Raw genomic sequence first — 13437 nt, 5'->3', positions numbered from 1 at the left:
GCTGAGAACAGGTATGCTGTAAATAGAAAAGAATGAAAAACCACAGCGGCGTGTGACTTTCAGAGCTGCTTTATTGTCTGTATATTTTCAACTTCTCAGTGTAAGATGTTTATATTTGCATATATTTTCCAGCCTAATAACAATAGATAAAGACTACTGGTATTTTTAGTGGAATTTGTGGAAATGCAATTATTGCAGGAATAAGCTGAAAAACAAATAAAAATAAAAGGTCCAAAGAGCCACTTGTGGCTCCTGAGCTGAAGGTTGCAGACGCTTGACCTAGTTCTATTGCTTTTGCACTACAATGTGTTTTACACATTGTTCAGATTATTGCTATGGTTGTTGAGTTAAACGATGTAGAAACTTAGGATGTAACTAAATGCAGTTTAATGCTTAGGGGAAAAGTTCTGAACTTTTTAAGATTTTATAATTTGAGGGATAATATTTTTACTTGGGCCCATGAACAGGAAGGGTTACATTTAGAAGCATAATAGAACGTGCTCATTTGGGAAAATTATGGTGAACTCATCGATGTATCGATGGGTGACCCCATCAAGCTTTATGAGCCATGGATGTGCCCAAACAAGAAGCATAGATTTATCATCAGTGTCCACTACAGCTATTAAGCTGGGTAAGTTAGACTTTAGAGTTAGCGCTATTAATGGATTCCAACCCATAAATATGTTTAACAATACAGCCTTCTATAGATTATACTACATAGGCTATAAATAGCTATAGAACTGGCACAACAGGCATCGATACAGACTGAGTGGAAAGAATAGATCACAACAAATGATATGTTACTGGGCTTTTTGTGCCTTTCTAAAGTATGAACAGTCTGAACTGCTGTGTTTATGTAGAAATTGAATAATTCACAGCTGGACTTTATTTTCTGATTAGGTGACTATTAATGCAGTTGGTTGCACTGGATTTTAATTTGCGACATTTAGATTTTAGCATATTGAATGAATAACCAATTTAAAAAAAAAAAAAAGAACATTTGAATTTGGTCCTAAAAAGCAGTACTTTTATATTCAAATGTCCCTTTAATGAAAAACAATAGAGATTTTAAAACAAAGTAGCTTGAGACAGGGTGACTCTTTTTTGGACACTGCTGTTCATTTCATTGAATGAATTATAGCAGAGCCACAGTAACCTGTGCCACAATTGTTTGCCAACATTATTACTCAATAACTTTTGCTTTTATTATTTTCAACCTTTCTTGATTTTTCCACCTCCAAGTTAATTTAGCAATTTTTTACTATTCGTAGTTTTGAAGATGTGTAAGTACGGTAGTTGTTAAATCTCGGCCCACAATTTGATACATGACTGTGCAGATGGAGGCTTCCCATCTTTGATACCAATTTAAAGTAATGAACAACAGAAAATAAGTATGATGCAGGTACTAGAGGAAGAACCAAAACAACGTATTTTATAGAAAGAATGTCAGCAGTTGAATTTGTTAGAGACTTTATGCAAAACAAACTTTATGAAATGTGTCCAAAGTGTCACACTTTGTGAGTGTGTGTAGATCTGATGTAAGCATGTTTTTTGTGTGATGAAGAAAACATGCAGAAAACACAGCAGAGGGATTTACTGTGTGAGGCTATGATGAATTCTCTTTTGAATTTGATATATGCAATTCAGATGAGGATGAATTTATAAAAGTGTTGAAGAAAAAGTGGTAGAGAAAAGTCCAAGCAAAAGGGAAAGAGACTAATCACTTCTGGGAAAACTGAAGAAATTAAGAAATATTTGAAATCAACAATGAAAAAAAAAAAAGACATAAATGTAAAGTTATGTTTTTATATTTTCCCATTTTGTATTTTATCTTATAAATGAACAAATATATATATATATAAAGATCTGTTTATATTCTCTTCTTGTTTGGAGAATCAATCATTTTAGGCATAAGATGTACAGGACTAAAATGGGCTGTTTTGGTCACCGAGACGATGGTAAAAACATCCACACATTTCAAAATGCCAAAAGTGTGAAGGCCAGGAGAATGTCACAAGTCAGGCCCTGCAAGTACCACTGAGCCGAAACCCATTTTACACACACATGTAAGTGACTCACCGCACTCTGCACATCGAGGGTGTGAAAGACAGACCAAGGATGAAAAGATCTCACACACACACAGACATTCACACAGATGGCGACATGAAGATCCTATGAGGCCAAAAATATGAGCAGATGATCTGCTTGGCTGTCAGGGCACAAAGGCTGAGCTCACAACTTTGGCAGTCAAACCTATGCCACAACTAAATGCCCCACTCAACCCATTCTCTTAGAGGCAGTGCTACCAAGCTGAGCCAATTTGTGTTTCTAACAAATTCTAAATGGCGCCAGCGGAAGTGTCCAGTTCTCTGGGTGAGCTTCTAAAATTGCACCGCTCAAAAAACACAAAGCTAACTCCAAACATATTCATACCCCTGGCAGATTTAGGTTTAAAGTAACCTTTAACATTTCACCAAAATATTGACGTTTTAGATTGGCCCAGCCAAAATACTAACTTGAGTCTGACTGAGAATAAAAATTGTACTGACTCTATAATTAAATTAATAAGGAGCAGAAATAAGTTTGAGCTTAACTGCACAACCCCTAATTCTCAGATAGCACACATGCTCCCAATATCATAGAGAATAACATTTGTGTCATGCCAAAAAAGAGAAGATAGGCATTTTTACTGTGCTAACTTATGGCACGACTGGCAGAAGCCGTCATAATGTAAAGCTTGTTAAATATTAATAAGTTAAACACATTGCTACTCAAATTTTAAACTCTCAAACCGAAACCCCCGTAACACAGTTGGGTGTAAACATGCCAGCATTCACAACTCTCAGGCGCTAATTTAATGCTGTGCTTGAAAAATAAATGCTGATAGTTAAAAACGATTGCCAAAAAGTGACATAGAATGAGCCACAAAGCCTTGATAAAATTTCTCTTTATTGTAGGTATGTATGAAAAATAAACTAATGGAGGGAAATACTATATGATAAAGGATTTCATTAGAGCTGAGACCAAGTCATTGTTTTGCATATCACAAGTAAGTCTCAAGTCTTTCCACTCAACTTCAAAGTCAAAGCAAGTGTCAAGTCTTAAGCAAGTTATTTGACAAATGACAGAAATTAATCTGACTAATAATACTTACAGATTAAAAAATAATTTTAAAATGTGTGTTCAACCACCAGAACAACCAGCAAGAGGAAGTGAACTTTAACAATGTGATAATACCTTTCACAAGAAACACTACTGGTCGATAAAAAAATAAAAAAAATAAAATAAAAAAAAAACAGAACCAAATTTTAGGGAAAAAAATTTTTTTTCTTTTTTAAACCAACTACAACATTACAAAACTGCTTTCACAAAATTACATGAGTAGCATCAGATCATTTAAATGTCAAAATTATTCATGCAACTGTATAGAAATAAAGCTTATATTACAAGTCATTATTATGGTCATGGTGTTGCCATCTGTCAGCTTGGATGCTCCACATTTGTTTGTACTTGAGGCTTAAAGCACTTAGATTTGTCGTGTACACACAGTAATCAATCTAAATAAGGTAAGTACTGGAAAACCATCTATCTAGCCATCTGTGTGTCAATACAGTTTTGTATTTGCACACTAATATTTGACTTAAATAGACTGGGAAAACTAGAACTATGAAATACAATGAAATTTCAACTACAGAAATATGTAGGAATCGTAAAAGATTGATTTTTCAAAGGTTAATTTTACACCTGAACATAAAAATACAGTGCCTTCTGATAAGCTTCTGTTTAAAAACTATTTATACAAGAATTAGGCTACACCAGTTTGTGTTTTGCAGCTGGAGTTGAGAGAAAACAAAACTCAGCTGCGTCCACTGGGTAACTCACCTGTCACTCAGTGTGGTGCAACCCTTAACAGTGATTAATTTGACCAGGGCAGAAACATGTTTATTTTTGCACTAATGCTGGTCATTTTTCAACCTGGGGGACCAACGGGAGTTCTTAGGCCATTTAATAAACTGCAGTTTTTGGTATTTCCATATTGGCTTCATTTTTCACATGGGGAAGTTGTTACTTGGTCAGCATTGGCACAGGACAGAACAGAGGACCTAAGGGGAGACCTTGAGAGGAATGCAGGTACAACACACCATAACGGAGGAAGAGCAACAAGAACGGGTTGAAAAGCACAAGAAGTTCAAACCACTGTCAGGTATCCTTGCAAAACATACTGGAGAAAGAGTTTCACTCCGGGAAAAGTAGAAAGAATGTCACAGAGGCAGTATTTGGAGAGAATGTTAACCCCTAAACTGAGACGCTTTCACAATTTGTTCTGAGTCCTCAAATGTTCCGGCTCTAGCACCATGACTTCCTCTGGGTCAGGTGTTTTAATGAGCCACATCAGTGTTCATTTGCCTCTTTCCTGAACATCTGCATGGGAGGAAGAGAAAGAGGCTGTAGCATGAAATCAAGGTTTCTACGGGAGATCTCAGAGATAGACATGCAAATAACAAGAAGGGTTTAGGCCAATCCAAAGAGGGAGTCCAAAACAAAACAACAAAAACGTACACACACAAAAAAAAGTTATAGTAAGATGGAGACTAGTCAGAGTATGAACCATAGGGGTTGCTGTTTGTAAGAATGGGTAAACGAAGATGACAAAACTATAAATAAAAAAAAAGGTTTTAATAAATAACCACAGTAACCAAGATGACACCATCTTAATCAGAGCAACAAAGTGTTTTCCTACTTCATGAAATTCTTGGCGTCAAATTGTTCTCTTGCTTGTGTTCTAGTCCTGTTTTCTCCCCCCCTGTTTCCTACACTATCACCCACAGTGTATGCATCCACAGCATGGGCAGCATGGTGAAGTTCATGAAAGTCGAAAACGCTGTTTATTCTTGCCAGCTATTCTTTACTAAAACCCATCGTTATGAGCTAAACAAAATAAAAAAATAGAATCAACTTTAATTTAAATTTATGTGAACTCGTTAGTTCACTAGTTTCACATTAAGCATGATTTAAATGAAAATCTAAATGTGCAGTTTTTAACTACAAATGAAATTTGTTGTCTCACCACTATATTTTTGTTGTTTTTTTTATTTTAACGGCAAATCGTCAAGTGTACTCTACAGTTAAAAAAAGTTCTACATTGTCCTGAAATATACAGCATCTTGCAAATTTATTCATATACCTTGAAACCTTTTTGTTGTTGTTTAATGCATAATATTAAAAAACAAATTTTAAGTGTTTCAAGTGCTTATTTTAGTTTATTCTCCTCTTGCTTGAAATGATTTAAATGGTTTATAAGTGAAGTTGTCAAAATAAATTGTGTTTTTTAATGTTATAAAAATATTCATAATAGAGGATATTTTGGACTAACGCAAAATATTGCATAATTGTGAATTGTAAAAAATATGATACATGATCTTAATTATTTTGCTTTTCTAATGAAAATCAGTGTATCACACTGAACACAATGTGGTGGCAGCATCATGTTGTGGTGATGATTTTCTTCAGGAGGGCCAGGAAAGCTGGTCAGAGTTGATTGGAAAGTAAACGGGGCTAAACAGAAAGTAAACCTGGAAGAATAGACATTAGTGGAAGCAAAAGTGTTAAAGTTTACCTTCCAGATTTAGATCTGATCAAGAATCTCTGGTAAAACCAGACAAATTATATTAGCAGATGTTTTCCATCTACTGGATGGACTTTGAGCTCTTTTACAATAAATGGGCAAACTGTTAGTCTACATATGCTAATCTGGAAAAAAAATACTCAAAAGATTGGAACAAATGTATTAATAATAAATCAGAAACTGTGAGATTCTAACTCCTTTACATGGAAGAATAAAGGCTGGAAAGCAAAGAGATTTTTATTCTGAACGTAGAAAAACAACCTGCTATTCATCTTTAGTTTACAAAAAAGGATGAAGCAGCACAACTAGTCTCTGTGAAGGAAAGGAGCTAAAATTAGGCTGCACAGAGTCAGTGCCAGTTGCCAAACAAGCCCATGCCAAGTAACAAAGTAGAACACAGCTTCACCTTCAGCCCACTGACTACAAGACCACCTGGGTCGGCAGAACACGAACGCGACCCTGAAGCCTGACCGCTGCCCAATGTGAGAACTCATGAGAGAAATAATCATCAACAGAGGCAAACAAACGCCGCTGCCGGTCCAAATGCTGCCTATAAATAACACAAAATCTTTAGCACCGCAGCAAATGGAGAGTGTCAAGGATCAATAATTTATGCAAGCAAGAAGAAAGTCATCAGGTTCTACAATGCCAGCAAACAAGACAATGTGCATGCAGCTTGTTTAAAGAGGCATATCAACAGAGGATGGTGCAGATTAATCAATGTTTTGGATCTCTGTTGAAAAGGATGGGGGCAATGTTACAAAAGGGAAAATGTTTGTGCTGCTCTTCCCACGTCAGGGTTTTTGAAAAAGTGGAAAAAAAATGCGGCCAATTCATGTTGAATTAAACAGAAGTGCGACTTCATTGATCAACAGCTCAGCTTCACACAGTGTTTTTTTGTTTCATTTATTTCTGGGAGGACCTGGATGACCATCAGATAACTGTCCATGCTCTGGATACCAAGAAATGATAGAATTAATAATTGCTGTGTCACATTTTGATTTACCCAGAAATATATAGGTGTGGACTACGTTTGATTGGGCACGGAAATTGCAACATTTGTTGTATTTTCAGCTGCCGCAGTTTGCTTTCACACTGCACTGTGTCACATGAACCAAACCAATTAAAAATCTGTTCACCTCCTGAACTGTGGTAGTGCTGCACCAAGAATGATTTAAGGAAATTACACAAAAAGAAGAAGAAGACATGAGCACAACTTCTTTCTTCACAAAATATAAACAAAAAATAGAGTAGCCACAGATTTTAGAGGTTGTAGGACTTCTCTTTTCTCTTTGGTAAAAGACTATGAGCTATTTCTCCCCTAGCGCTAGACTTTAATGTTTGTTTTGGTTGTATTTACCCAGAATGCCCTGAGCTGTATCCCGCTTCCCACTTTTGGAGCGGTCTCCTGTCCGCTTGCATTCACACCTCACCAGAGTTCACTTCAACCGAACAGAGACTTAGGTTTTTAGACGGACCAGAGTTTGCTTTTTTGGTCCGCATCAAAGCTTGATTACGCATTCACACCTCCCAATACAAACCAAACCTTCTAGACAAACAAACTAGAGTTCAGTTAAAGTTGGCTTTAATTGAATGAACCCTATGTGGAAAGCATTCTGACATTTAAAACAGGCTGAATGCTGAAACGCTTAATGTCTCAAATATATGGTTATGGTGTTGTAAAACAATTGCCATTGTTTGGCATTGTTAGTATGGAGAGAGGATTCTGAAACAGCCTTCACTTTTATTTCAGTTTATCCTGAGAAAAATATGCTACTTTGGCAACAATATCGTCTTCACCTGAGAGATTGCAGTTTTGTTAACAGATTTTTTTTCTGCTTTTTTTATTCCCATAAAAAGACAAAAACAAAATTTGTTTGAAGGATTAAAGGGTTATGCTAAAAATACAATGCAATGCAATTGAAAAACAGCACTGTCTTAAAAGTGGTGAGAGCAGCATTTTAAATAACACTCAAGGCCAATTTTTTCACCAACATACTTTTAACAGATTAAAACTGAAGGTTTGCTAACTCTGTGTAAGACTGGCGACTAATGATGGTGGTTTTGAATTCAGCGTGCGATTATCCTGAAATTGTCAGAAGTGGTCCCTAATTTTCCTTCTTTTGTTTCTTTACCCCCCTCCAGCAATGTATATTAACAAATATTAAACAAGTATTAAATTGACTTTTTCTCTTTTATGATGTTATATTTCTTTATTGAGGCATGCTTAATTGCTTCTTTTGGGAAATAACAGCTGAACTCTAACCCTAACCCCTGAAAATGTGATGTACTGAAAAGGATCTTGTTAGCTGCAAAGGGAACGTTCAGGAATGAGATGAAAGACATAAAAAGAAAAATAGTAAAAATAATCTTTTTTTGTCCAATATAATTTGAGTCAGGACATTAGAATAAATCATTTGGGAATTAAGCTTAAAATTTTGGATCCTCTTGAGAGTGAAGAGTATAATCAGTTAAGCACCTTTTCTTAATGTTGTCCCCTACGAGCTGCCCAGTGTGACCACAGATGTCTGTTCTTGGCTACTGGGAGCTGCTCACTTGTGGAATCCCACCGCCCTGGCAGCTTAATCAAAATAAGGTCGATTTGTAGAGTTCAGGGGTGCAGCGCTGCAGTGGCTCGCATCCCCCGCCGGTTCAATTTAAAATGAGTCGACAAACTGACCCACTTCTTGCCCAGGGAGCCGGCATTGAAACAGAGCTGATATCGTCCCTTCTTCGCTTGGACTCAACTGTGTTACTGTGAGCACGCCTGTGTCCTCAGCCTCATCCTCATAGAGAGAGCACCATTTATCACAACTCCCAGTCCCCATTGGCACTTCCACTCTGGCTGAAGGATGATGGTTACGCCCCGCAGCTCAGCTGAGCTCAGCAAGGACACACAATATACACAAATCAGCAACACATATGTTCGGCACATACGGTTAGTGTAACGTTCCTGCTCTGGAACTTTATAGTAGAAGACGTTTGAACTCGCACTCGATGTCGTGGAAGGATAATCACAGAACAATTAAATATATTACAAAGTTAGAGAGGGATTGATCAGTATATATTAGCTGCCTGTGGGAAGCCTCTGACATACACAGATGCTAATGTGACATTTAATCTGATTGGATGCAACTAGGCGTGATTATCATCATCAGTAATTCCCCCCTCCTTGCAAGGTTTCCGAGGTGATTCAAGTGTTCTGTGACTGACACAAACAGACCTTTTGTTGTTGTTCATCAGGAATAACATCTCCAACAGATATGCACCCACACACTTCTGTTATTTCCCCCTCTGCTATGTGGCTGCTGAGTTTTTCAGAAAAACTCTGCTGAATATTTTGACATCTGCAATGTTCCTGGGTGCTCATACAGGTGAGAAAAAAAGACAGAAATGTTTGTAAACAAGCCTGTTCTCAATTTTACCTCCTGCTTACAATGTTGGGAAACCCGGGGCAGATAAGTCATTTATCCTGACATTTAACAAAATTTATAGGTTAGACCTGCTATATTTGAGGACAAACAAGACAGTGTAAGTGTGTGTTAGCTGAGATTTATGATCCTTGTCTACACGGCATGGGAAAAAAATAAAAAATTGTAGTCTTGCATAAAGGCTGCTCAACGAGCTTCTGGCTCCAAGCAGGAATCATTTTATAAGTCTTGGATAAAGTACATTGTTGAACAAGGAGACCTAGGGGTCGGGGTTTTTCTTTTTTAAAACTCTGTCATATATTCTTTTTGAGCTGAAAACAGAGATATTCCAACTAATGAAAAATATCTTCAATGCTTTCCTAAGATATTTGATCAGTTCCTGCATTATTTCAGGTAAAAACTACAACTACATAGTTACGGTTAGCAAGAAAAGGCCCTTGGTTAGGTTTACATTATAAGCACAGTTACAACGACGGTCAAATAACTTACCTTCAGTTGTTATAAAAGTGCTATATATATCAAACATAACTTGATAGAAATTTTACTTTGCAATTTAACATCTCCTACTCTTTCCAAACCATTCTTAGGAGCATTAGACTGAGATGTAGTTCGTACGACAAGCTCAGCAGGTATCATATGTATATGTTAAATAAAATACTTTCTCTTAGAAATACAATAATTCCCAACATAAAAGTGAGTTGTGTGATTCAACCAGACCTTAAATACCATGTTCACCTCCAGATGTGACAAGTAATATTAGAAAAGGATTGCAGGAAGTCTGGGGAAATACTGGGTAATAAACAGCCAATGCAACAGCCTCTGTATATTGTGGGTGACCTTCAAGCCTTCAGGTGCATCTTCATGAGAAACTGTGATGCTGCTGTGATCAATACAGTCACATAGGCTCTGGAGTACCTTGAGCTCACATGACGTAAGGTCAGCCAAGTTTGTTGCTGCCTCCAAAGCTCTACCCTGAATGTGTATTACAAAGAACCAATATATCAACTCAGAGAAGCTCCAGCTCTATTACACCAAGTCACATCAGTTGAACACTGAAACAATAGACATGTGGTTAAAGAACTTGACATTTTAGTTTGTGGAAAACAGGCATTTGTTTCAAGGTGCTACTGCAACTAAGATCATATAAATCATACACATATCATTATAAGTGTGGCATATGATTATAGATTCATCTGGTAACTCTTTTCCCAGTAAATCTGTGGTTATTTCAAGAAGACAAGGCCGGACATTTTGCTGTCTCAGAAACTTTTGCGTCCAGATATTTAAATGTAAATGTATAGTACACCACAAAGGAAGACATTATCGCTTTAAAAACTTACTATGTTCTAAACTGAAAAAAAGTGTAAAGTATATAACTAACCGGAGTTTGTTTTTTTGTTTGTTGCACAACATGCACATTTTAATTTGTGAAAAAGAAAACCGCAAGTAATTTTCCTTCCACTTCACAATTACACACTACTTTGTGTATGTCTACCAAATAAAATTCCACTGAAATATAGAAAGATTTGTTGTTTTAACTTAATAAGTTGGAATACTCTTTTAAGGTACTGCATTTCTATTTTTAAAAATGTGCAGAAAGTTGGCATTTCAGATAGATGCTGTATATCATGTGACTCCATAGCATGTAACATCTAGACTGTAATGACTAATAAGGTGTCTTACCCCGGGGCCTCGCGGGGATTCAGGAGGAGAGGTGGGAGTGACCTGTTTTCGACCTGAAAAACGAGCAAATTAATAAAAAAAATTAAGCAAATCAAACTTGCCAACTTCAATCCTAGAAAAGTGATGCTTTTCATATTGTATTCCTGCAGAGGTTTACATTTACAAGTCATCTGACAACACACCAGTTTCTTCAGTTCAGAGTTTAACAAGTTTAAATAATGATGCTGTAATATCTTCTGCATCGAAGGAGATTATTTTATAGTTTGATTAAAGATTTAATGGAATATGAGCTAGTGAGAGGGAATAAAGGGTAACTGTAAAATGTCATCTTATATAAACTGCTTCTCTACCGATTGGATTTGAAGCAATCTGGCATCCAGAGGTATATGAATAAACCGTAACATTATGTACCGAATAACCCGAGCAAAGTAAATAACTCCACAGAACACTGGAATCCCTCACTATTTTCAAACATGACAAATCTATCCAATTTCACACAGATCAAGAGCCAGAGTTAGATTTAGACAGCTCGCTGAGTTTAAAGAGTAACAATGCTTCCTTGAGATTTTTTTTGGTAGGTAGCCATGGCAATGGTGTAATGAAAGGCGTTCCAGCATCTCTTTGTCCTCCTCTCCAACTCTGCCTCACTCTTTATGCTGGGCTTCACTGGCCTTTTGGAAATTGCTTCAGTTGCCTGCGGTGTCTTGCTGTAGCGCCCATCTGTTCAGACTGCATGCATACAGAGTGGACATGTTATGAGACTGGCTGGCTTTCTCTCACAAATTCGCTATGGCATCAACCCCCCACCCCCACGGCAACCATTTTCTTTTTAGGGGCTTGCTGTTTTCTCACTGTTATACGTTTGGAGCCCGTGGAGAATTTGATTCACCTCGTTAGCAGGACTGATGTGCAATTGGCCGTTTGTTTGGGATCAATGAGACAGCTGAACAAACAGCTCTCCACCCAGAGTTGGACAGTTGTTTGCTTTACGAGAGGTGGGCTGCATAAGAGCAAAACACAAGGGGGACATACAAGGAACGCATTTAAACACAAACCCCTTGAATCCATCCACATTCTGTCATGTCATAATCACAAATTTCAATTTATTCATCTGGATATTAGGTGACAGACACAAAGTTGTCTGTCACATAAATCCTGTCCTTCCTGTATTGGAAGGAAAGGATAAATGATTTTCAACTTCTATTTTTTTTTTCAAACAGAAATATTAACTTGTAAAGAACTTTTGTGGAAAGAGAATGGCATAACTGCACGGTCTAAGTATTCATTTAAAAAGCAGCCAAGAGGCTGATAGGAATTTTGAGGGAGCTGCAGAGAGTTAGAGCTCAAGTGAAAAAATCTGTCAAATGGACAGTGCGACTTATTCACTCCCCATATCTGGAGGAAACATTTGGCCTAAAACAAACACAACCCATGACCCTGAAGATGCCTTTCACCTAATCTGACAGAACGGGCAAAGGCAGCAACATTTTGAGAATTGACAAAGAGGGCCAAGGTGAACCAAAGAAACACTTTAAACCTCCTTAATGACCCTGAATTCCTCTGATCTGGAGGAGCTGCAGGGACCCACAGCTCAGGCAGGGGAAATTTGATAATAGGACAAGCAGGACCTACATGGAAAAACTATGTAAAGGAGGAAGATAATTCAGTACACTACCCTCAACAAAAAATCCACAGTGAAACATTGTGGAGGAGATTTTCTTCAGCAAGTGACAAGGGAATCAAAGGCTTTCAAACATCCATCTGTGTATAAGCTATATATTGATTTTTACTTAGTGATACAATTCCTGAAATAAATGGGCTTTTCAATAATAATATTGAATGGGTCTGTATATGTTAAAACATCAATTAATGTAACTGTCCATACAAGAAAACAGAATTAATTCAAATCCATAAGATCACAATTTCAGGACCAAAAAGGAAGTAAACACATCATAAGTCCAAACTAATGTAACTCTACCTCTATAGTCACAGAGGAGATGTGGGGATGTATTATTGTACGTAAGTAAAGATGACTGTGTAGCAAAGAAAGGAATGAATAAATCCATCATAGATCACCAACATCAATCAGATGTTGAAATCAAAAGAAATATTTGTATCACTCTTCTTTGAAAACAAGCCCAAGTCTTCAGTCCACTTTTGTAACTCTGTAAAAGCACTTGAACACTGATTAAGATGTCATCAATAGATGCAGCCAAAAGCCTTCTCTGCACTCTTGTGACGCAAGCCCTGATCAGCGCTATTCTTCTCCCCTGAGATAAGTAAACAGTCTCATTAGGAGGGAAATAATCAATTACCCAACCAGGGATCACTCGAGTTCCTAATGCGTCGCTGGGATTGAGTGGCTGCGTTACCACACTTTTAAATCAATTCACCGTCAGAATCACAACAAATCAGCAGTATAGCCTTCGATAAGACATGCAGACAGTGGCACATCATTTATTCGCGGGTATGAGCAGCCACAGAATATTCAATCAGAACTCGGTTTTAGCAGGAGTCTTCTTTAAAGCTCGGGGTTCAAAACTTCATTTAGCGAGGATATTGTGGAACAGGCGTGCTTAATTCGTTGGGGCAGAATGACGGCGCTCTGCAGGGCAGGAGAAATTCAGAAGCATCTTTTTTCTACCTTGCACTGACTGTGGTTCATTTAGATCCAAATTGTGTAAAAAATAAACAAAC

General features: G+C 37.3%; 1 protein-coding gene across 2 annotated transcripts in view; it reads right to left on the bottom strand.

Moving 5' to 3' along the window:
* Nucleotides 1–13437, bottom strand: part of nphp4 (nephronophthisis 4) — a 168320-nt gene that overhangs the window by 74933 nt on the left and 79950 nt on the right. For both annotated transcript variants that reach the window (XM_028002260.1, XM_028002173.1), the window contains one exon: nucleotides 10741–10793. In XM_028002260.1, the coding sequence (XP_027858061.1) occupies nucleotides 10741–10793 (53 nt within the window). The remainder of the gene's footprint in view (nucleotides 1–10740; nucleotides 10794–13437) is intronic.

This window comes from Xiphophorus couchianus, chromosome 1, assembly GCF_001444195.1.
Source record: "Xiphophorus couchianus chromosome 1, X_couchianus-1.0, whole genome shotgun sequence".
NCBI lineage: Eukaryota > Metazoa > Chordata > Actinopteri > Cyprinodontiformes > Poeciliidae > Xiphophorus > Xiphophorus couchianus.
Note: the sequence above shows the minus strand (reverse complement) of the source record. Positions and strands in the feature narration are given on the sequence as shown.